Here is a 25739-nt window from a genome sequence, read left to right on the forward strand (position 1 = left end):
CTGTTTTGATCTTGACCACGCCTGCTCTCCAGTTTGTCTCCGGCTTCGACCTGTTTGGATCCCGACCACGTCTGCTCTCCCGTTTGTCTCCGGCTTCGACCTGTTTGGATCCCGACCACGTCTGCTCTCCCGTTTGTCTCCGGCTTTGACCTGTTTTGATCCTGACCACTTCTGCTCTCCCGTCCCGGCTTACGACCCCATTTTGTTCCAGACAACGTCTATTCTCCTGTTCTGGCTTACGACTCATTTCCAACCGCGACCACGTCTTGCTTTCCCGTTTGTCTCCGGCTTCGACCCGTGTTGATCCTGACCACGTCTGCTCTCCCGTCCCGGCTTGCGACCCCTTTTTGCCCCCGACAACGTCTACTCTCCTGTTTTGGCTTACGACTCATTTCCAACCGCGACCACGTCTTGCTCTCCCGTTTGTCTCCGGCTTCGACCTGTTTGGATCCTGACCACGTCTGCTCTCCCGTCTGTCTCCAACTTCGACCTGTTTGGATCCTGACCACGTTTGCTCTCCCGTTTGTCTCCGGCTTCGACCCGTTTGGATCCTGACCACGTCTGCTCTAACGTTTGTCTCCGGCTTCAACCCGTTTGGAACCTGACCACGTCTGCTCTAACGTTTGTCTCCGGCTTTGACCTGTTTGGATCCTGACCACGTCTGCTCTCCTGTCCCAGCTTACGACTCGTTACCCACCCCGACCATTCCCGGCTACCGACCAGTTTTCTGTCCCCGACTCCGCCATTGCTCACTACGGAAGATCCAATTCCGTGCAGCCCTTTCTCTCTCTTTCAATGAAACTTGCGGTAAACGTCACGCAAGTGGGTCCAGTTTCCATTCTGGCCCTGACATACATTTTCTTTTTTGGAGCTTGTAATCTGCAAAATAGGATTTTGTTATTGGAGCCATTTTTGTTCCGTTCTCAGTTGTCGTTATAAATCACGAGCAATGTCGAAATGATCAACACAGGACTAGAGCGCCCTCTTGCGGTTTAGTACAAAAATGACATGAGAAATAAACGGAAAACTCCGTAATACGCAGAATCATCAACACAGCCAAAACATTATCGGATGCTCTCTGCCCAGTCTAGAAGACATTCGTGTCTCCGAAACCGTAGCAGAACCATGAACATTATAAAAGACCATTTTTAACTGTAAACTCAGGCTGAGAGATCGCTTCTTTTTCAGGGCCACGCCCACCCTAAACAAGAGCACAAAACTGTGAGAACATATTTGGCGCCAATTTGGGGTTTCTTTCACTTTTTGTTGTTGAAACTGTGGAAGAAAATATATTGCAAGGAACTCTGGGAAAGAAAAGATGTATTTTGATGTATAATCTTATGAATGATGTTGGGTTTTTAAAAATTGCTACTGCTCAATGTTATGGCACTTATTTGCATTGCTTTATTTTTCTCCATTGCGATATTTTATCCTCATGCCATGAGGCTCTTTATCTCCACCCGGGGGAGTGAAACCCTACATCAAACCCCACCCCCACATTTGCATATTACCTTACCTCTTATTACAGTGAGTATTTTCCGTAGCACTATTTAAATACTCTATATCAACACGTTGTATAGAGTATTTTTGTATTCCATTTCTTTTATTATTTTATTTTTCAACTTAAGGATACTGCTGGAAGTGGGAATTTCCCTACCGGGATGAAGAAACTATCTATCTCTCTCTCTCTTTCCTTTTTGTAGTTTTATAGTACCTCTCTCTCTCTCTCTTTCTATCCTTTTTGTAGTTTTATAGAATCATCTCTTTCCCTTCTCCTTTTTGTAGTTTTATAGTATCATCTCTCTCTCTCTCTCCTTTTTGTAGTTCTATAGTATCATCTTTCTCTCTCTCCTTTTTGTAGTTTTATAGTATCATCTCTCTCTCCCTCTCTCCTTATTGTAGTTCTATAGTATCATCTTTCTTTCTCTCTCTCTTTTTTGTAGTTTTATAGTATCGTCTCTCACTCTCCTTTTTGTAGTTTTATAGTATCATCTCTCCTTTTGGTAGTTTTATAGTATCTCTCTCTCTCTATCCTTTTTGTAGTTTTATAGAATCATCTATCTTTTACGATACCGACGTTATCACGACAACCCTGTATGTAACATCCCACATGCCGACATTTCTTGTGTAAATACCATGTAAATTATAACTATAGCCTTATCCCCCTTGTTTTATAACCTTATCTTCTCTGTTCCTTTATCTTCTTGCTCATACCTCACTTGAATGTGTAAAACTGGAGTGTCATGCCCAATTTCGTTGTCACAATATGTTAGCCCATTTGTAACAATGACAATAAAGGTATATTCTATTCTATTCTATTCTATCCTTTTTGTAGTTTTATAGAATCATCTCTCCCTCCCTTCTCCTTTTTGTAGTTTTATAGTATCTCTCACTCTCTCTCCTTTTTGTAGTTCTATAGTATCATCTTTCTTTCTCTCTCTCTCCTTTTTGTAGTTTTATAGTATCATCTCTCTCTCTCTCTCCTTTTTGTAGTTCTATAGTATCGTCTCTCTCTCTCTCTCTCTCCTTTTTGTAGTTTTATAGTATCATCTCTCTCTCTCCCCCTACTTCCTTTTTGTAGTTTTATAGTATCACCTTTCTCTCGCTAAGTATGAAACGAAGGCAAGACTTCTCAGAAAAATCCAGTCCCTGGACCTTACCTCCCATCAGCCAAACAAGGAGACAAAGATCTTGCTCAGTATTTATTCATGTGCGTCATCAAAAGCAGGCAGAAAAACGCCCCGGAACCCCCGCAAATATCCAAGTACAATCGTGTGGGAATCCAAAACGTGGACGACGCGGGGTGATGGTCAAAGATGCCTCGGCGGTCCGTGGCGTGAAAAGCCAAAAGTGAATACATTCCATGGTCAAAGGCGGAATACCAACGCTAAAGTTTTTGGGGCTCTGCTGCGTTCGGACAGCCAGGACGTGGAAAGGGATCCCACTAAGAGAAACACCAATAAATGGAGGAATCCGTCAATGGATAGGCACCCATCCATCCATTTTTACACGCAGGTATGATGCACAAGTGTGCAAAATCATGGATTGACTTCAAAAAAGAGAAGTCAAATATTTACAACTCTTTCACAATGTCTAAACAAAGTAAAATACACGAATGCAAATGTCTGCCGCACCGATCGACAGTCAACGGCATTCGTTTGATTTTGTCCTTCCTCTGTCGCTACTGATCGTAGGCCAACTTTTGGGATTTTACATAAGATGACCAAAATATCCTTAGAAACATCACCATCCGTCGGAAACAAGATACCCCAAAACTAGAAAAACGGGATAGCTCACCCAAACTTCTACTAAGAATACGATTCCCTGAAAATATGTTGTAGTTATATTCACGGGAATCCAGTCGATCGTACCGTGTATACCATTTACACACAATAATGCCGACAGATAATAATAATAAAAAAAAAAAAAAAAAAAAAAAAATCCGCCTTAAATCATTCCTGATTCATTTGACAATCATTATTCCCTGACCTTTTGATTGAGACCGCTCTTGGCCAATTTGCAAGGTTTTTTTTCACAACCCTTAGCCTGTGACAACCTATTAGGCCCTGTTTTGAAAAAAAAAACACGAGCAACTTGGTTTTAAAAACATTTAGCCTATAGTGATCGATTTAGTTACTGGTTAGCCAATAAAACTGCCAACGTAATACGATCTGTATTTAAAATAGAGACCTAAAAAAACGCCCGGATCCATTTTTACGCGCAGGTATTATGCGCAAGTGTGCAAAATCATGGATTGACTTCAAGAAAGAGAAGTCAAATATTTACAACTCTTTTACAATGTCTAAACAATGCCAATCGAAGGTAAATGGCATTCGTTTGATTTTGTCCTTCCTCTGTTGTTTTGTCGCCCGTGTTGTCACGTATTCGCTTCCGCTTTTGCCGTTTTCATTCTGGAATTTTGTCAGGTTTTTTGTTCCGTGTTCATTTTATATGTATTTTGTCATTTGTTTATTTTGATATTTATGTAGTCGTTTACTATGTTATGTCATTTGTCTTATTGTTTTTTAATATGTTGTCATTTTTCTTGTATTTTGTCATTTAATCTGTAATTTCTTTCTTTCGGGAATCATTTTGTCATGTATTTTGTCGCATCTTTTGTCATTTCGCACGGTAATTATTTTGTCATTTTCTTTCTTGTGTGTTTTGGGCTGTTTTATCAAATATTTTCTGAAATATTTTGTCATGGGGCAGCACAGCGGGGCAGTGGTTAACGCGTGTGTGTGCGGCACAGTTCTGAGCTCATGGGATCGAACCTCCTGTGTGGAGTTTGCATGTTCTCCCCGTGCTTGCGTGGCTTTCCTCCGGGCACTTTGGTTTCCTCCCACGTTCCCAAATAAAATGCATGTTAGGTTAATTAAATGCATGTTAGGTTTACTGCTCGGTCCAAATTGTCCCTAGGTGGGAATGAGCGAGCGTATTGTCTGTCCCTGTGTGCCCTGTGATTGGCTGGAAACTGGTTCAGGGTGTCCCCTGCCCACTGCCCGAAGATAGCTGGGATGGGCTCCAGCACCCCCGCTACCCTACTGAGGATAAGCGGTGCAGGTAATCGATGGACAGATGGATGAACTCATCGGGCAGCACGGCAGCGCAGTGGTTAGCACGTGTGCGGCACAGTTCTGAGGTCGAACCTCCTGGGTGGAGTTTGCATGTTCTCCCTGTGCTTGCGTGGGTTTCCTCCGGGCACTCCGGTTTCCTTCCACATTCCAAAAACATGCATGTCAGGTTCATTGGACGGTCCAAATTGTCTCTAAGTGTGAATGAGCGAGTGAAATAGCTGGGATGTGCTCCAGCACCCCAGTGACCCTACTGAGGATAAGCGCTGCAGATAATGGATGGATATTTTGTCATGAGTTTCTTATTTTGGGGATTTTTTTAAAATGTTGCCCATTTTTTCATTTATTTCAGTATTTCTAATTTACTTTGTCGTGTATCTTTTGTCTATTTCAGTATTTTGTTGTCTATTTGGTCATTTTTTTTATCAGTTCCCACAAATTGTTGTTAAAACGAGGGAGAGGGTTTTTCGCATTTTGGCTGATTAGTAACGGCAATTTGGCTACGCCAGGGGTGTCGAACTCATTTTAACTCGGGGGCCACACGAACAAGAGAACAAACATTCTGTCGGGGGCCGGACTAGTAAATTAAAGAGAAAGAAAAAGAGAGATAAAGAAATAAAATAAAGAGGGAGGGAAAAGGAGAGAGGGCGGGACAAAGAAAGGAAAAGAGAGAGAGGGAGAGAGCGTGAGAAACAAAAGTCGTGAGAGAGGGGGAAAAGAAAGGGAAAGGAACAAAGAAATCCAAGGAGAAATAGAAAGACAGAAGGAGAGAAAAGAGAAAAGAAAGGGCAAAGGGTATGAAGAGAGAAAGAGAAAAGAGAGAAAAGGAAAAAAGGAAGTTAGGGCAAAAGGGGTTAAAAGACACACAGAGAGAACGAGACAAAGAGCAACAAAGGAAGAGAAAAAGAGAGACCCAGAGAGTGAAAGAGATGGAGAAAGAGTGGGATAAAAGGGGTGGAAAAGAAAGAAAGAAAGAGAGAGAGAGAAAGAAAGAGAAAGAAGGAGAGAAAGAGAAAGAAAGAAAGAGAAAGAGAGAGAAAGAGAGAGAGAGAAAGAGAGAGGGAGAGAGAGAGAGAAAGAAAGAAATATGAGTACAGTGTCTTTGTTCGAGGCACCTTTCTTTGGCAACATCAAGTTGACATATTTCAACCTGCAGCTTGTTTTTCTCTTGCGCTTCTCTCAGTGTTGTCTCGTGGGCCGGATTCAATCCCTTAGCGGGCCTGATCTGGCCCGCGGACCGCATCTTTGACACCAGTGGGCTACGCAATAGGTACGATCTCATGGTTTCTTTCGATGGCCTATATTTGTAGCTATTTCTCGATCGATTTCGACGTATGACAAGATGGCTCCTCCCTAATAGTGAGCGTTTGGGGTTCTACCCCAAAACCGCATTCCTCCTCCTCGTCCGTGGCGTCCCCCGTTTTCCGTCTCCCTACCTCGGTGGGCGCAAAAAAGGCGAGGGTCCGGCTACCAAGAGGAGAAAAATGGCCGCTTGCAGTGGAAAGTTTGGGTGAAGGCGTTGCCGAGGGCGACCACTCGCCCCTTGCCTCCGGACCGACTCCGTTCCACCAGCACCCGGGGCATCTGCACCAGTTCCAGAGGACTCTTGCCGTCCTTCAGGGCCTGGCTCAGGTTCAGGACCTGGAACGCAAAAGACGGGGAAGAGGAGCACGGGAGAAAAAAAAGCTGGCCACTAGATAACGACAAAGCCAGGCACCGATCGTAACGACCTTGGAGCTATTTTACTCTCCCTCTTTTTTCAATACCCATTTTCTCTATCTTTATCTCTTTCGCTCTCTTCATTTTTTCTCTTTCTTTCACTAACTCGTTCCTCTCTTTTACAATCTCCTTTTTCTCTTCTCTCCTCCCCATTCTTTCCATTTTTGCTTTCTTCCACTTCCTCTTGTTCTCTTTTTTATTTTGTTTTTATCTTGTTTCTCTTCCCCCCTCTCTCTCATTATCTCTTGTTCTCCCTTTCTTATTTTCAGTCTGTCTTTTGTATTTTCTTCTCTTTTCTCTTTCACTCTTGATCTCTCTTTTGTTACCTCCTTCTGTTCTCTCTTTCACTATCTCATTCCTCTTTTACACTCCTTTTTCTCTTCTCTCTTATTCTTATTCTGTTTTTGCTTTCTTCTACTTTCTCTTGTTCTCTTTTTTATTTTGTTTTTATCTCTTCTCACTTTCCCCATCTCTCATTATCTCTTGTTTTCCCGTTCTTATTTTCAGTCTGTCTTTCTTTTGCTCTCTCTCTCTCCGCCTCTCCCTCTCCCCTTCTCTCTCTGTATATATATTTAGTTATATCTTCGTCTCTCTTTGTTCCCCCCCTCTCTCTCTCTTTCTCTTTATTTCACTGACTCTCTGTCTCTGAGTCTCTCTCTCTCTCTCTCTGATTATTTCCTGTTCTCCCTTTGTTATTTTCAGTCTGTCTTTTGTTTTTTTTCTCTTCTCTTTTCTCTCTCTTTTCTCTTTCTTTTGTTCCCTCCTTTTGTTCTCTCTTTCTCTCACTTTTCCCTTATTCTCTCCTTTTTTCTGCTTTCCTATTTTTTTTCTTTCTTTCTTTCCCTCTTTCCTTAATCTACTAGTCCAGCCCCCATTAGAGTTTTTTTTTTCCTACCCAGGCTAAAATGACAGCCCAGTGATAATGGGATAAAACTAAGGCTGGAACTAACGATTATTTGAAGAATCGATGAATTAATCGATTCATCTGATTTATTTCAAAACACATTTGAATTTCCTCCTCTTTTTTTGGACGGACTGAAAAATAGTGCACAAAACAATCAATTATTCTGTAATATAAAATGATAAAAAAGTACTTTTAAAAAATGATATATAATGTGCTTAAGAATCTGCCCCCTTGTGTCGAGTTTAACAGGTCATTATTATCATTTTTCATTTTCTTTATTTTATGATTTTATTTTGGGATTTTTGTCTCTGAATTTCTGCAGCACTTCCTGTTCTCTAGAAAATTGTTACCTCGTTATGATGCTCTGTTCGATAAAAACGGATTTCAAGATACGTATTATGTACACGAGGCGCCCTCTGCTGGACCAATGTGGTACTGAAAGCCTCAACGTCACAACAAAATTTGCTGCACTTCGTGTTTGTATCGATTTAAGGTGCTCAGTGGCTCAAAAATGGCAAGACACAATGAATCGAATATAAAACGAGCGGCCTGCATGTTTAATAACCAATTCTGTCGATTCGTTGTTGCCGCCCTAAAAGCATGTCCCCTCAACAAAATGGATGCGCTCTTATTTGCATGGATTTAACCGAGGTTTGTACACTTCATAGCGAAATTCCAGGACGTTTAAAGGAGTATCAGAAGCAATTCTCTTATTTCTACAGTAGCATAAAATGAAGAAATTGAAGACTGGGAAATCCAAACGTCATTAAATGATGCATAATCCATGTACAAATACACACCTCATGAGTTCATAGTACCATGTTTAGTTAGCGTGTAGCTAATAGATTAGCGGATTGTAGACATTGTTTGTATTTTCTAGACATTATTCCTTAAAAGGGCAGCCTTTTAAGCATGTTTTTTAAAGCGACAGTGTGTAATATTGAGTGCTTCCTAGAGGTAAAAGAAAATTTGAATTCAGTAAAAAAACAAAACATTGATTCCTAGGCAAGAATACAGAAACTATCATACCAATGTTCAGTTTAAGGAATATTCATACATCAAAAAAATATGTATTTAAAGTAGAGGAATGCATACCTAGTAGTCGCCGCCAGGTTTGTCTGGCATCTTGCCGCTACGCTGCGCTCATTTCGTTCAAATTAGGCAATACAGTGCCATCTACTGGTCGAACATTACACAATGTACATATAAGCAGACTTTTTTTTTTATGCTTCATTTAAAGCACAGGTGTCAAACAGGCAGCCCGCGGGCCAGATCAGGCCCTCTAAGGGATTGAATCCGGCCCGCGAGACAACACTCAAGAGAAGCGCAAGAGAAAAACAAGCTGCTGGTTGAAATGTGTCAACTTGATGTTGTCAAAGCCAGGTGCCTCGAACAAAGACACTGTACTTGTATTTCTTTCCCTCTCTTTCTCGCTCTCTCTCTTTTTCACCCCTTTTCTCCCACTCTGTCTCTTTCACTCTCTGTGTCTCTCTTTTTCTCTTCCTTTGTTGCTCTTTGTCTCTTTCTCTCTCTGTGTCTTTTTAACTTCTTTTGCTCTAACTTCATTTTTTCCTTTTCTCTTTCTCTCTTCCTACCCTTTGCGCTTTCTTTTCTCTTTTCTCACCTTCTGTATTTCTATTTCTCTTTGGATTTCTTTCATCCCTCCCTTTCTTTTCCCCCTCTCTCAAGACTTTTTATCTTTCGTTTCTCACGCTCTCTCCCTCTCTTTCTTTGTCCCGCCCTTTCTCCTTTTCCTTCCCTCTTTCTCTTATTTCTTTATCTCTCTTTTCCTTTCTCTTTAATCTACTAGTCCGGCCCCTAGTCTATCTAAATGAAGCCCAAATGAGTTTGACACCCCTGATTTAAAGCATGGTCTATCGAGCCAGACTGCAGAAAATCATGGCAACTATGTCTATGTAGCACTTCACCCACAATTCAAGCACTATTCTAACCCGAAACAAAACATTAAAATCAAAGCATTTTTAAGGATTTCAAGCAGCCTTTCTAACCCGCTGAGAGGCGCATAGATCACGTGAAACAAAGAATCAATGAACTCGTTGCCTACACTTTAAAAATCAATTTGTTGTTGCAGCCCTAGATAAAACATAACTTGACTGACTTGTTAGATTTTATTCTTTGAACGGAAACTTTTTAAAACCTCAATCAAGACAACTTTAAGGCGATTTGGCGTCTTACCTGTCCTCTCATGACCGACATCTGCTTCTCGAACAGGGTCCTGTCGAAGCCTTTGTCCCTCTAACCACCAGGGGGAGACAAAGGCACGTTAGCTTCTGCTTTGTAGCACGTTCCCGCTCCCGTACCGCCTACCATGAACATCTCGTAGAGGTCCTCGCTCAGGTCCTGCACAAAGTTCATGTCGGAGAGGCGAGGCAGCACCAGATCTCGCGTCTCCTGGGAGAAAGCCACCTTGGCCTGGGGGAGCCACGCCCAGTGGAAGGGGTCTGAGGAGTTACGTTGGAAAAGGAACTAGGTTACGAGTACTGGCAATTATGGACCACAGAGTGCGCCTGAGGAACAAACCAACTTTGTTTTTGTCACGGGCTTAAACGGCCATAAAAACCCACTCATTCGCGTCCTTATCTAACATTTTCAAACAAACGGCGGGGAAATGTCTAGTAAAGAAAAGTAACAAATTGCAAAACTCACTGTACTGTCCTGACTAAAATTCAGAAACCTGTACAAGCACAACAGCCAGTAAAAATGCTGATCTTGGGCCAACTCTTGGGATTTTACATAAGATGACCAAAATATCCTTGGGAACATCACCATCCGTCGGAAACAAGATACTTCAAAACTAGAAAAACGGGATAGCTCACTCAAAAGCCCTTCTACTAAGAATACGATTCCCTGAAAATATGTTGTAGTTATATTCACGAGAATCCAGTCGATCGTACCGTGTAAACTATTTACTAAAACACACAATGATGCAGACAGATTTAAAAAAAAAAAATCCGCCTAAAATCATTCCTGATTCATTTGACAATCATTATTCCCTGACCTTTTGATTGAGACCGCTTTTGGCCAATTGCAAGGTTTTTTTTCACACTCTTTAGCATGTGACAACCTATTAGGGCCTGTTATGGGAAAAAAAAAACATTAGCAATTCGGTTTAAAAAAAAAAAAAAATCCGCCTAAATCATTCCTGATTCATTTGACAATCATTATCCCCTGACCTTTTGATTGAGACTGCTCTCGGCCAATTGAGAGTTTTTTTTTCACACTTCATAGCCAGTGACAACCTATTAGGGCCTGTTTTGAAAAAAGCCATCATGAGCAATTCGGTTTTAAAAATATTTAGCTCATAGTGATCGATTCAAATGTGGATTGATACATTGGTTAGCCAATAAAACTCCCAACGTAATACTATCTGTAGTTAAAATAGAGACCAAAAAAACATCTGCATATGCAATCCGGATCCATTTTTAGGCGCAGGTATTATGCGCATCCGTGCAAAGTCATGGATAGACTTCAGCAAAGAGAAGTCAAATATTTACAACTCTTTCGCAATGTCTAAACAATGCCCAAAGTAAAATACACGAATGCAAAGTTTTTAGGGCTGTAAACTGGTTGTCTTCAAATAGGCACTTTTGGAAAAAAGTGTAAAATATAATGTTTAGTTTTCCATGTTGTGATCAAATTTGACAGGGTTCTAGGTAAGGTTTCAAGCTATTGTCTTGCCTGTTTTCCGGCGAAGAGGACCATGCTACACTCACCTGCAGACATTTGATTGCAAAAACAATCAGGTGAGGATAAAAAGCTTCTATTTCTGTGTGTTCCAACCGACTCAATGTTAGTAGCGCTCGCGGCAGGGACAAAACCTGAGAGTGTTTCCTTTCGGGAAGAGACCAAAAGCGTCCATAGTCTCGAAACCGTTCAAAAACAGCAGTTAATTTACTTAGGTCTTGCGTTTGGATTTTACGCGGATATTACAGGAACGGTAAGGGGTTCAACCCGTCTGTGAACTGGAAATCTAGGGGTTGCTGAATTACTTTTTAAAACAGAGTGACTAAGTAGTGTCACTAACAGAGATGGGAGTTAGCTCACACCTTGTAGAATGGATTACGGACTACCTGACAGGCAGACCCCAGTATGTGAAACCGGGGGGCTGTACATCGGACACTGTGGTTAGCAGCACAGGATCTCCGCAGGGGACCGTTCTCTCTCCGTTCCTATTCACTCTATATACATCGGACTTTAAGTACAACTTGAGTCCTGCCACGTGCAAAAGTTTGCTGATGACACTGCGATCGTGGGATGTATCAGAAGTGGGCAGGAGGAGGAGTACAGGAAACTGATTCAGGACTTTGTCCAGTGGAGCGACGCAAACCACTTGCACCTGTACGCCACCAAGACCAGGGAGACGGTGGTGGACTTCAGGAGAACTAAAACTCACCCGGTTCCTGTAACCATCAAAGGAGAAGGTTTAGAATTTGTCCAGACCTGCAAATATCTGGGTGTGCAGCTGGACAATAAACTGGACTGGACTGCCAACACAGAAGCTCTATGTAGGAAAAGTCAAAGCCGACTTTACTTTCTCAGAAGGCTGGCCTCCTTCAACATCTGCAAAAAAGCTCCTGAAAATATTCTTCAAGACAGTTGTGGCAAGCGCCCTCTTCTATGCGGCAGGGTGTTGGGGAGGCAGCGTCAAGAAGAAGGATGGGCACAGAGCTCGACAGCCTGACAACAGTAGCTGAGAGACGGGCACTGAAAAAGCTGCGGTCAATCACGGACAATTCATCGCATCCACTACACAGCATTATATCCAGACAGAAGAGCAGCTTCAGCGACAGACTGCTGTCACTGTCTTGTACCACGGACAGACTGAAGAGATCTTTTCTCCCTCATGCCATGAGGCTCTTTAACTCCACCCGTCGGAGTAAAGGCCCACATTAAACCACACCCCCTACATTGCATATTACCGTACTTTTATTGCAGTGTGTATTTTATGTAGCACTATTTAAATACTCTATACAACACGCTACAGTGGGTATTAGCACGTCACATTGGGTATTTGTGTATTGTATTTTTTTTGCTTTATTATTGTATTGTTCTCAGCGAAGGGATGCTGCTGGAAATGGGAATTTCCCAAAGGGGATGAATAAAGTATCTATCTATCTAATCACCTTTTGGGGTATTACACTCATCATTGCATTACAGTAGCAGCTTGTTGCACGGAACCCAAAACCTACAGGCTCTCCATTCGTCAGGATGCTTGAAGGGAAACGCCAGGCCGTTGTCGATGGCGGCGATCCGGATGCAAGGCTCCGAGCTCTTCTCCGACCACTCGCCGACCTGAAAGAATTATCATTCATTAGGGGACGAGACCGGAAACGATTCGACCTTGTCCGGACTCACCTCCGCTCCCCCACACTCTCCCGGCTTCTCGTACTTGATCAGCCAGTTGTCGTTTCCTCGATCTAACCGAGAGGGAATTTCAGTCAGGGCCGTTATACTCATATTTTGCACGACGGAGAAAAGAAATTCCGTCTGGGCCTCGTTCAATACAGAACAAAAAAGACACTCGCTCATAGTTTATGCATTTGAGAGCGCGGCATCACACACTTACACTATAATTTCATGCTATCCGAGCATTCACTTTACAAAACCGGAAGCGAATTAACATGACCTTAATGTCATTTGCTCCGCCCCTTAAAAGGGAATTTCCCAAGTTCTGTCACACGTGGCTTTTGACACCAGGAAGAAGCCAAAAAGAATGGAGACTAGAAAATTAATGGTGAATGAGTTCATAGAAAATAAACTATATATATCGTATGTTATGCGTCATACTCAGAAATTAGTTCTTATGTGATAAGGGTAGTCGCCATGCAACCCCGTTTGTCTTGTGACACCAAGAGGCCAAAAAAATGAGTAGAGCATAGAGCAGGGGTCGGCAACCTATGACACCAAGGGGTTAACCAGTGGCACGCGAGCGTGCGGCAAAATAATAATGCTTAAATAAAAAAATGCGCATTTTTACCTGAAATGTAATTTTTGTAATATATTTATTTGTATTTATTTTAGACACTTATTCTGATATGTTTTGCACGGGTGAATGAAAAAGGAGGGGCGGAACAAACGCGGGGTGCTGAGTTTAAGTGAGGGACAGACAAGGAAAGAAGAGGGGGTAAAAAGTTGGTTAAAGAAAAAGGAGTTGCGTGAGTAAATGTGTTCATCTGATATATTTTTCCCACCCTTACCTTTGGAAATATACACTTTTTTCCTTGGATTACTTTCAACGGGACCCGGACTTTGCAGGTCTGCATCAAACCTTAAGTACCGGTATCATTTTCCGTTCATTTTGCCGGGTGTGATTTTTGGACTTTAACGAAGGACATTTAGTTTCAATCGCGGGACTTGAAGTGGGGTTTGGGTTAATTTTGTGTTTGTGTTACATGTTTAAATGTGGGCGCATGCGGCTTATATACAGGTGCGACTTGTGTATGGACGAAATCGGTTTTCCTCTTAAAATGTGGTGGGTGCGGCTTATAATCAGGTGCGCTCTATAGTCCGGAATTTAGGGTATTTTGTTGTTGCGTTATTGTTTTTGTTCGGTTTTATATTTTAATGTTGGAATAAAGTTTTCATTCATTCATTCAAGAGTTAAACCGGTAGCTGAGGCAATACACAATGTACTATATGCCTCATGTGACACCACGAGGAAGCCCAAAAAAATTGAGGCGTGCTAATCTCCTCTCGAAAAACCGCGGGTGCACCTGTGTTCCGGATGACGTAATCCAGCACCACCAGCCTCTCGAACTGGGCCTGCAGCTGTTTTCGGATGTTCTCGGGCAGAGGCTCCGCCTCAAAGTGCCTCAGCCAATGGTCGGCCTCTCGGTAACCTTCCACGAATCGCTGGAATGAGCCCACCTGGACGCAGGTACAAATTCCATCACCGTTGCATCATGGGTAATGGGTATGCGTAACCGCCTCGTACACTCACATACGATGACAACAAGGAAAACAAGTTAGTCACGGCGACGCAGTAGAGCAACAGGATACAAGATGAATCTGTTCTAAGGCTTGTAAAGGGAAATTTCCATATAGCGGGGGATACTAACCATTGCTAATCCAGTAACCCTCAGTAGCCCACATAAATACAAGAAAATAGTGTTCGGTACGTACTAGTTATATACATGCATTGAACTAAAAAAAATAGAAGGAAAAATGTAATTGGATTTCTCTTTAATGTGATATGATTTGAGCTGGTACAAAGGAGTAGCGGTTGGATGCAGGGAGAGAGACGGCTGATTCAAATGAAAACTCATTCATGTTTTGTTGTGTAATTTGTGTTTTTAGCCGTGTTCTTCGTGGTTTTCTTTGCTTGGACTTTTTGATTTGACTCCTTCTCCATAACGTCTGGAATAATGAGGTCCAGGAGTGGAGAAAATGGCAAGCGCTCTCAAGCTACTACCCCCAGGTTGGCGCCCTCTAAAAGGGGAAATGGTGTGCGATATCCTGACAGTCTGCATGTACAGTGGCCGTCTTGCTACTTTTCACTCCGGTTATCGCTGGTTCGCTCCTTCGCAAATTTTGAGTTGTATTAAAACCCTTGGCAGACCTGATCTGTATGAGTTAAGAATGCCAAATTTAGTTCAAAGAGCCTTTTTTTCTTACTTTATCATCTGTATTCTGGCCACGGAGCCCATAACGCTGGATGAAAAAAGCATTGAGGTTAGAGTGATTTCTCCCATGTACTCATGTTTTTTTTTTAATTGTAGGATGAAAATGGTAAAAGTAAAAAAGTACTCCTTCAAGTACAGTCCCCAAAAAAGAAGAATTCATTCAAGCGCATCGATTTCACATACTTGCACGCGCAACAACAGGAGCAGCAACGATGATTTCAGCCAGAAGATGGCGTCAGCAAGTCAAATATTTGGATCTTACATAACCCGTGTCAAACAGGCGGCCCGCGGGCCAGATCAGGCCCGATAAGGGATTGAATCCGGCCAGCGAGACAACACTCAGAGAAGCACAAGAGAAAAGCGAGCTGCAGGTTGAAATATGTCAACTTGATATTGCCAAAGCCAGGTGCCTCCAACAAAGACACTGTACTTGTGTTCTCTCTCTCTGTCTCTCTTTATCTCTCTGTCTCTCTCTCTTTCTCTTTAACTCTCTCTCTCTTTATCTTTAACTCTCTTTATCTTTAACTCTCTCTTTATCTCTAACTCTCTCTCTCTCTCTCTCTCTCTCTCTCTCTCTGTGTCTCTCTTTTTCTCTTCCTTTGCTGCTCATTGTCTCTTTCTCTTTCTGTGTCTTTTTAACTTCTTTTGCTCTAACTTCCTTTTTTCTCTTTTCTCTTCATACCCTTTGCGCTTTCTTTTCTCTCCTTCTGTCTTTCTATTTCTCTTTGGATTTCTTTACTCCTCTCCCTTTTTTTCCCACGACTTTTTATCTCTTGTTTGTCATGCTCTCCCCCTCTTTCTTTGTCCCGCCCTCTCTCCTTTTACCTCCCTCTTTCTGTTATCTCTTTATCTCTCTTTTTTTTTCTCTTTAATCTACTAGTCCGGCCCCCGACAGAATGTTTGTTCTAGTGTGTGGCCCCCGAGTTCAAATGAGTTTGACACCCCTGTCTTGCATAATAATGAGTGAAAGAGGTAACTGCAGTTCCTTGGTCTTACTTTAGGGGGCAGTCCCACCCGGTGGAATCGGCGTCCCACTTTGGGGACCTTCTCTAAAGCGTACTTCTTCCCTCGGGATTTGGCTCTGTCGATGGCGCTGTAATGGAAGGTCTCGCTGGCTAAATACACCACCTGAAAAAGAAAAACCAGAGCTCGGTTGAAGTGAAGAAAAAAAGAAGATTTTGCAACAGACCTTGGTTTTGGGCACCACGCCCAGCCCCAGTTTGCTGTCGACGAGAGAGGCGGCAGCCTCGGAGAGGTAACCCTGGTTCGGCAGCAGGCAGCCTCGCCCGAAACAGCACGGACAGCACAACTGAAAAAAATCAAAATGATAAAGAGGAATAGATGAGACGCTCCGACCATATGATGGAGCCATCCTCCAAAAAATGACACTAATAAATGGTAACAAATATGGCATATATTAGAAATAAATCAACAAAGAAATCACATCAATATATATATATGTCTAGAGAGATAGATGTCTAGAGAGATAGAAGTCTAGAGAGATAGAGAGAGATGTATAGAGATAGATAGAGATGGATAGATGTCTAGATAGATGTCTAGATAGATGTCTAGATAGAAGGCGAGAGATAGAAAAATAGATGTCTAGATAGATAGATGTCTAGAGAGATAGATGTCTAGATAGATGTCTAGCTAGATGTCTAGAGAGATAGAGAGAGATGTATAGAGAGATAGATAGAGATGGATAGATGTCTAGATAGAAGTCAAGAGGGATAGAGAAATAGATGTCTAGAGATAGATGTCTAGAGAGATAGAGATAAATAGATGTCTAGATAGATAGATGTCTAGATAGATGTCTAGCTAGATAGATGTCTAGGTAGATGTCTAGAGAGATGGATGTCTAGAGAGATAGAGATAGATTAATAGATGTCTAGCTAGATAGATAGATGTCTAGATAGATGTCTAAATGTCTAGATAGATAGATGTCTAGATAGAAGTCTAAATGTCTAGATAGATAGATGTCTAGATAGAAGTCTAAATGTCTAAATGTCTAGATAGATAGATGTCTAGATAGAAGTCAAGAGGGATAGAGAAATAGATGTCTAGAGATAGCTGTCTAGAGAGATAGAGATAAATAGATGTCTAGAGAGATAGATGTCTAGCTAGATAGATGTCTAGGTAGATGTCTAGAGAGATAGATGTCTAGAGAAAAAGAGATAGATTAATAGATGTCTAGCTAGATAGATAGATGTCTAGCTAGATAAATAGATGTCTAGAGAGATAGAGCTAGATAAATAGATGTCTAGCTAAATAGATGTCTAGCTAGATAGATGTCTAGCTAGATAGATGTCTAGCTAGATGTCTAGAGAGATAGACGTGTATTTGACATTTCTTGTGCTGCAGACGGCGCACCTTATGAAAATATTTGGTCCATTTTGGATTGAGGTGACCGTAAGGCTCCTCCGACTTTGGTTTGAAAACGCCGATGACTTTCTGCAACGGAGAAAAGAGAAATTACGGAAAAGACTGGAACAAGAAACGGTGCGGAGTCGGGCTCACCCCTTTGAGGTCTTTGACAAAATAACTTCCGCTGGAACCCTGCGAAATCCTCTCGGGGCAGACTCCGCCCTCGATGGCTCGCTCCGCCCTCTGGACCAGGTTGGCCAACTCGGGGTCCTCCGGGAAATGGTTCAGGGTGTCCCCGTCGCCGCCTGAATAGAAACGGCGGGCACGTTTTGGATCAAATTGGGCTGAAAATGGAACGTGTCCGTTCGATCGTTCGCGTTCGGGCCTGTTAGGAATTAAATATTAAAATGTATCGTTTACGAAATTGTTCAAATGAGTTATCCGACTCCATTAACCAAACACAACCGACATTCACCTAACAATGCGCTCTCGTTTCGTGATGGAAAGATGAACAAGAGACCGGTATTTCCACAAGGGGGCAGATTTAATTTCTTAAACAATTTAACTAAGTGAACTCCATCGAATATGGCCGAATTAGCGTCGCTCGAGTCTGTCAAGCCTCCCCTCTCGATCTTCTGCCTTCTCTTATCGCCCCACGTTTTTCCGCAAGCTGGGGTGCCGGCTCCTCCCATGGGCGTGCCAGGGAAGCCCCAACGTGGGATCCACCCCAGAGACGAGCGTCGCGATGTCTGGAATTAACCAAAACAACACCGAGCGTTTCTACGTCATCAGGGCCTTGTTCTCAAAACAACGCCTGCTGTCCTCCGTCAGAGTACTATGATCAAAATTCCCTAGTCAAAATATTCTGCATTCGGAACGGCGCAACCTGTCATTGAACTTAAGCCTACTCGGTGAAAATCTTCATTGCACTCAATAAATATAACTTGTATTCAATAGTATAAAATCTTTTATAGTCAAATGTATAAAATCCTTCAGGCCCAATGACTAAAGTTTAGACGAACGTTGCGACGTCACATTTGTGTCGCTGAAGCGGGCGCCACCTGCAGACAGAAACCGCTCCATTCGTTTAAAGGGACAGTGTTTAATATTCAGAGCCTCCTATCGGTAAAAACAACTTCATTTCATATTGATTTGATAATGAGCAAAAATATATGAACCGTCATATAAACGTGCCTTTTTTCCCCTCGAGAAATTTGAGAATACAAGGCTCAGCTAGAGGGAGTCATCTTGCTACTACGATAAACTACAAAACATATTTTTCTACATTTTTCTTTTATTGTTAGTTTACTTGTCTTTTTTTTCCCTTTTAATTATTTTTGCCTCTTTTTTTCGTCTTTCGCATTTCCTTTTCACAACTTTTTCTGTTCTGGTCTCTTCCTCTTTTATCCTTTTTTCTGTAATTCTCCTTTTTTCCTATTCCACATTTGGGCACGGTTGCCACGGCGCCCAATTGGCCCCGCCCGTGTGGCGCCAGCTGCGGCGCATATACAGTTTGGCTTTACGTCTTTTTAAGCTCAGTGCGCTCTCTTTTACTTTGTCAGTCCGTCAACGAACCTCTGCCCTGCAAGACGTGGGTTCTGACTCGGTCCCGTTTTCCTGTTGGTATTTCCTGTCCGGTATTGTTCCCGTTTATTCTGTCCTGTTAAATATCGCTTTCCAGTTTCGTTCCAGTCTATGTTTGTCCTGTTTATTTTGTTATCCTGTTTCATTATCAATCCTGTCTGTCCTGTCCTGTCCAGTATCGACCCCATCTGTCCGATATCAACTCAGGCAATTGGTATCGATCTTGTCGGCCTCTGGCTTCCTATCATTTCATGCCAGACTGCTGCCTAACGTGCATGACCCCCCATTTCCCGTGAACTAAAAGGCTTGTGTGAGAAGGTCACGCGTTTGGGTCCTGATCCTGTTCCAGTTCTTGACACATTTGTCTTTTACTCCTTTTCTTTTCTTTCTACTTTTTTTCTCTTTGTTCTTTTTTTCATTTCAATTTCGGCATTCTGTTCATAGTTTAGGTCGTCTAAATGATTCGAGAATCTTGGCCACATGTATTCAACAACGTTCGTATCCTGATTTTTGATCCAAAATGATGGCTGCACGTTATGCATGCATAAATCCAGTAAGCGAGGAAGCAAATGAGGGTGATGACATATTATACCAAGATAAGAAATTATCGGAGATGTGGCGCAACAAGATTGGATGCTAATAACATTTCAATTTGCCAGAAAGTCAAAAATCTCCAAACGGAAGAGCAGCTTCAGCGACAGACTGCTGTCACAGTCTTGTTCCACGGACAGACTGAGGACATCATTTCTTCCTCATGCCGTGAGGCTCTTTAACTCCACCCGGGGGAGTAAAAGCCCACATTAAATCCCACCCCCACATTTGCATATTACCCTATTTTGATGACAGTGTGTATTTTCCGTAGCACTATTGAAATACTCTATATCTGAATGAAAACTTGATTTCGAACATTAAAATAAAAACAGGACAAAAACAATGAGTCAACAACAAAATAATGTCGCATAACATGTTCGAAAAGGGCTGGTCAGAAGCAGATGCTTAATTTCCCTACCCCTTCATCTTCCCTATGAAATACATTTTACAAATCCTCATGGATATACTTATTACATCGGTCAGATATCAATAATTATAATAATTACAATAATCACATATTTTATACACTAATCTTCGGAGTACCCGTCCCTCAACGTCATAATGCCGCTAGTTACCAAACATTACTGCGGCACCGATGATAATAACAACAATAAAAATAATAATAACACTTATGATATAACAATAGCAACAATAACAACAAAGTTAACCATAGTTTTAAATGCAGTATTTCCAATCTCACTCATATCCCATTTTCTTCATCCCTGTATTTCGCCAGTAATGTTATTTTGTATTTAAATTTAAACACATGAATAGTTGGACATTGTTTGATCTCGGCTTGTAAATTGTTCCAAAGTTTGACTCCGCACGCAGACACACACATACTTTTCCTGGTTGTTCTCACCTTCGGGATGATCAATTGACTCCAGCCCCTTAAGTTATAATTTCCCTCTTTCTGAACGAATCACTTTTGGATGTTTTCTGGCACTGCTGTCACTGTCTTGTACTACGGACAGACTGAAGAGATCTTTTCTTCCTCATGCCATGAGGCTCTTTAACTCTACCCGGCAGAGTAAAAGCCCACATTAAACCACACCACCTACATTGCATATTACCGAATTTTATCGCAATATGTATTCTGTGTAGCAGTATTTAGATATTCTATATAACACGCTACAGTGGGCATTTGCACGTCACACTGGGTATTTGTATATTGTATTCTTTTGGCTTTATTATTGTATTGTTCTCAGCTCAGGGATGCTGCTGGAAATGGGAATTTCCCAAAGCGGATGAATTAAGTATCTATCTATCTATCTACCTTAAATAACAGTTGTGCAGTGAAAGATTTGACTAAATCATCCAATTTTAATCATTTGGACTGCAGGAATAAAATATTGGTATGATCCTGATATCCTACCCTGTGTATGGTTCTTATTGTACGTTTTTGAAGGATAAAAAGGGGCCGGAGTCAACTTTTGTAATTATTGCCCCAGACTTCAACACGTTATATTGGGTATTTTTGTATTCTATTTCTTTTATTTTATTATTGTATTTTCAACACAAGGATACTGCTGAAGGTGCTAATTTCTCTCCGGGGATGAATAAAGTATCCATCTATCTATCTATCTAGTCCAGTGGTGTCAAAGTCATTTTAACTCAGGGGCCACACGATATAAGAAACATTCTGTCGGGGGCCGGACGAGTAGATTAAAGAGAAAGAAAGAGAGAAAGAAATAAGAGAAAGAGGGAGGGAAAAGGAGAGAGGGCGGGACAAAGAAAGAGAGAGAGAGCGTGAGAAACAGAAGATAAAAAGTCATGAGAGAGGAAAAAAGAAATCCAAAGAGAAATAGAAAGAGAAAAGGAAAAAAGGAGGCTTGAGCAAAAGAGGTTAAAAGAGAGAAAGAGAGAGAGACAGACAGAGACAGAGAGAGAGAAATAAATACAAGTACAGTGTCTTTGTGGGAGACAGTAGGAGAGAAAAGCGAAAAAAAGAGGAAAAAGAGAGACACAGAAAGTGAAAGAGACAGAGAGTGGGAGAAAAGGGGTGGAAAAGAAAGAAAGAAAAAAGGAAAGAAAGAAAAAGAAAGAAAGAAAGATAAAGAAAGAAAAAGAAAGAAAAAGAGAAAGAAAAAGAAAGAAAAAGAGAAAGAAAAAGAAAGAAAAAGAGAAAGAAAAAGAAAGAAAAAAGAAAGAAAAAAAGAAAGAAAAAAAGAAAAAAAGAAAGAAAAAAAGAAAAAAAGAAAGAAAAAAAGAAAGAAAAAAAGAAAGAAAGAAATAAAGAAAGAAAGAAAGAAAAAAAGAAAGAAAGAAAAAAAGAAAAAAAGAAAGAAAAAAAGAAAAAAAGAAAGAAAAAAAGAAAGAAAGAAAGAAAGAAAGAAAGAAAGAAAGAAAGAAAGAAAGAAAGAGAGAGAGAGTACAGTGTCTTTGTGAGCGGCAACTGGCTTTGGCAACATCAAGTTGACCTATTTCAACCTGCAGCTTGTTTTTCTCTTGCGCTTCTCTGAGTGTTGTGTCGCGGGCCGGATTCAATCCCTTAGCGGGCCTGATCTGGCCCGCGGTTCGCCTGTTTGACACCTGTGATCTAGTCCATCAGATGTTGGATTTGCACCAGCGTCACCAATCCGTTTCCATTCCTCCGCACGAGTTTTATTTAGAAACATGAGAAAGTTGAAACGGAGAGCGGAACGACAAAAAGTGCCTTTGACGTAACCACTAAACAAACGAGTATCTCCGGTTCTGAATCCCCGGATGACATTTCCACTCTTAACAGTGCGCTCCATAAATTTTAATGGGCTGCCATTTTGTTTTTAGGGGCGAGGTGACTTCCTAAAAATATTAATATTTTGTTAACCATTTCTATTTTTGATTTTGTCGACAACGTAGACCAGGGGTGTCAAACAGGCGGCTCGCAGGCCGGATCAGGCCCGCTAAGGGATTGAATCCGGCCCGCGAGACAAGGCTGAGCGAAGCACAAAAGAAAAACGAGCTGCATGTTGAAATATGTCCACTTGGTGTTGCCAAAGTCAGGTGCCTCTTACATACGCTGCACTTGAATTTCTTTCTCTATTTCTCTCTCTCTCTCTCTAACTTTCTCTCATTCAACCTTTTTCTCTCACTCCATCTGTCTCTTTCACTCTCGCTGTTTCTCTTTTTCTCTTTCTTTGTTCCTCTGTCTCTTTATCTGTCTAACCTTTATTTTTCTCTCTTCCTTTTTCGTTTTCTCTTTTACTCTCTCTCTCTCTCTCTTGCTTGCTTTCCCCTTCTCTCTTTCTCCCCATCTCTCTTTCTATTTCTCTTTGGATTTCTTTCCCTCTCTTTTTTCCCCCTCTCTCTTTCCCTCCACTCTTTTTTATCTCTTTTGTTTCTCACACTCTCTCTCTCTCTTTCTCTCTCTACCTTTTCCTTTCTTTGTCCCACCCTCTCTCTTTTTCTTGCCCTCTCTTTCTCCTTTTTTTCTTTCTCTCTCTTTTTTTCTTTGTAATCTACTAGTCCGGCCCCCGTGAGAATGTTTGTTTTATCGTGTGGCCCCCCGAGTAAAAAAAGAGTTTGACACTCCAGACATAGACTTATCGTTGCAGTCATACCGATGTCAATGACATGCTTTCTTGCAAAAATAGAATTGGGCAATTTCCTGCGGCACACCAGACAATGTTTCACGCAGGGTTCGTACGGGTGCTTAAAATCCTTGAAAATGCTTGGATTTTAATGTAGCGTTTTCAATGTCAGGAAAATACTTGAATTTTGGGTGAAGTGCTTGAAAATGCCTGAAATGATTTCCGATGTCGTGTTTCCCGGCAGTCCTACTCGACAGACCAAGCTGTTAAATAAAGAAAAATTTAAAAAGTGCGTAAAAATGACGCCAATGGTGGCCCCAGTCCTCGTTATGGCGTTTTCACGTGAAGCCTTACTGCCACGTACTTTTGCATCCAAGAGGACGGTTTTATCATACTAGTAGCTCAGGAGGTAGAGCGCTCGTCTTAGGATCAAGAGGTCGTAGGTTCGATTCCCGGCTCCTCTGTGTTAAATGTCGAAGTGTCGTTGGGCGAGACACTGAATCCCTAATGCCCCCAATAAGCAGGTCAGAGCATTGCATGGCTGACCCCCTATTGGTGTGTGAGTGTGTGTGTGTGAATGGGTAAGTGTGAAGCACGTTGTAAAGCGCTTTGGGATGTCTTTATTGACTTGAAAAGCGCTATAGAAATGCAGTGTATTAGGTAAGCACTAGGGGGTCACAGTCACTTTTTTTTGTTTGGTTTGTACTCATTGCTTCTCTGTTATTACTGTAAACACTTGTGGAAAACCGGAAAGACTTGGCTGGATAAATAAAGTACATTTACTGTATTGTGTAAAGTAACCAAAAAGCAGTGCTAAAAAGCACAAGGCAGACTACACCAAAAGGAACCTTTTTTGCATAGCATTTTTGTGCTTATGAGTTTATGAAGGGAAACAAGATACGGGAAGCATGGCGGCGCAGTGGTTAGCACGTGTGCGGCACAGTTCTGAGGTCATGAGATCGAACCTCCTGTGTAGAGTTTGCATGTTCTCCCAGTGCTTGCGTGGGTTTCCTCCGGGCACTCTGGTTTCGTCCCACATTCCCAAAACATGCATGACAGGTTCATTGGCCGGTCCAAATTGTCCCTAGGTGGGAATGAGAGAGCGAATTGTCTGTCCCTGTGTGCCCTGTGACTGGCTGGCAACCAGTTCAGGGTGTCCCCTGCCCGAATATAGCTGCGATGGGCTCCACAGACCCCACGACCCTACTGAGGATAAGCGGTGCAGATAATGGATGGATGGAGGGAAACAAGATAAAAGGAAAAAAAGTGAGACAAAAATGAGGGAAAAAAAGAATAAAAAGAAATCAAATAAAAAATGTAAATGAAAAATAAGAAAAAAAGGGCGAAAATGAAACTAAAAAGGGTAAATATGAAAAGTAAAATACATAAAAAGACGAAGATTATTTGAAAAATCAAACAAAACATTTTTTTTTTAAGAAAGACAAAGAAAAAAATAGGGAAAAAGGGTAAAATTTCAACATGTTACCTAGTCTCATCTCTCATTAGCCGTACCGCTTATCCTCATTAGGGTCGCGGGGGGGCTGGAGCCGATCCCAGCCATCTCCGGGCAGTGGGCAGGGGACACCCTGAACTGGTTTCCAGCCAATCGCAGGGCACACGGGGACAGACAACTCGCTCGCTCATTCACACCTAGGGACAATTTGGACCAGCCAATTCACCTGACATGCATGTTTTTTGGAATGTGGGAGGAAACCGGAGTGCCCGGAGGAAACCCACGCAAGCACGGGGAGAACATACAAACTCCGCACAGGAAGTCTGGAGCTGGATTTGAACCCACGACAGGTTCCCATGACATGAACTGTGCCGCACAAGCGCTAACCACTGCACCGCCGTACCTAGTGTTCTCTTTTATTGATGTTTACTATTGTTTGTGTACTGTAACTCAATGCTAAATCTATTCCACCCTGGTCATCCTGGAAAGGGGATTACCACTTGTGAGGCCCCTTCTCAAGGTTTCTTTTTTCCTCACGCTGAGAATTTTGAGTTTTTCCTTGCCCGCATGTCGGTTTAAGATCAGGTAACGGTGTCATTGTAATCCTGTGCAGTCCTTTGAGACATGTTTGTGATTAAAGGCGTCATAAATAAATGTGACTTGACTTAAAAAAAGGAACGAAAAATGGGTAAAAACAAAAAAAAGAAGGAAAACAAATAGAAAATATCAAAGAAAAGGGGTAAAAGAGAGAAAAAAATGGGAAAATAAACACAAAAGGATAAAATGGTCACAAAAAGTAAAGGGGAAATAAAAACAAAAAGAAATAAATGGAATTATAATATTTGAATTCTAAATGAGGCTGAAGAATCCGGATCAGAATCAGTCGGTTGCTTACCCGGCGAGGCCAAAGCGTCGCGGTCCGAAGACGAGCTGTGCCGGTGCCGGTTCCGGTTCGGAGAGGACGAGCTTCGGGCCAAGCAGGGCAAGAGGAGGGCGTCTTCCCCGGTCCATTCCGCCTCCAGTTCGGTCAACACACTTTCGCAAGAGTCGGAAATTCGCACGGCGCCTCCCGGGTTCGCCCGCAGTCCCGAACCTGGAGCCGAACCCACCGCCGCCTTCTTGTCGAAAAACACCGGCGGGTGACCGACGGAAGGCGGATCTTTTAGAACCGGGTCCGCGTGTCCGTCCGTCCGCTCGCATTCGGACGTCATGGTGGCTAAGATAGAAAACACAACTGGGGCGCTGTCGTCAAGAAAACATGTTCGGGTCCATTTCAGGTTCTTGTTGAGGCCACCAAGCCGATTTGGCTTCACTTCCTGGTTGTGGCAGTGCGCATGCGCACTGCAGTTTTCCCCAGAGTTGCCTTCACGTGCGTCAGTAAATAGAGAACGTTCG

The 25739-nt window shown here is 42.1% G+C and overlaps 1 protein-coding gene across 1 annotated transcript; it reads right to left on the minus strand.

Moving 5' to 3' along the window:
• Positions 1 to 2689: 2689 nt before the first annotated feature.
• Positions 2690 to 25739, minus strand: pi4k2b (phosphatidylinositol 4-kinase type 2 beta). The gene is made up of 12 exons (XM_088341259.1): positions 25240 to 25739; positions 17358 to 17509; positions 17211 to 17291; positions 16030 to 16149; positions 15837 to 15968; positions 13932 to 14085; positions 12574 to 12635; positions 12408 to 12510; positions 9526 to 9659; positions 9394 to 9453; positions 6011 to 6215; positions 2690 to 2944 (listed from the first exon to the last, which is right to left on the minus strand). The coding sequence occupies exons 1-11, from the start codon at positions 25553 to 25555 to the stop codon at positions 6042 to 6044; spliced, it is 1488 nt and encodes a 495-aa protein (XP_088197385.1). The 5' UTR covers positions 25556 to 25739; the 3' UTR covers positions 2690 to 2944; positions 6011 to 6041.

The sequence above is a fragment of the Urocampus carinirostris genome, chromosome 8 (genome assembly GCF_059441175.1).
Source record: "Urocampus carinirostris isolate Australia breed hairy pipefish chromosome 8, RoL_Ucar_1.0, whole genome shotgun sequence".
Taxonomy (NCBI): domain Eukaryota; kingdom Metazoa; phylum Chordata; class Actinopteri; order Syngnathiformes; family Syngnathidae; genus Urocampus; species Urocampus carinirostris.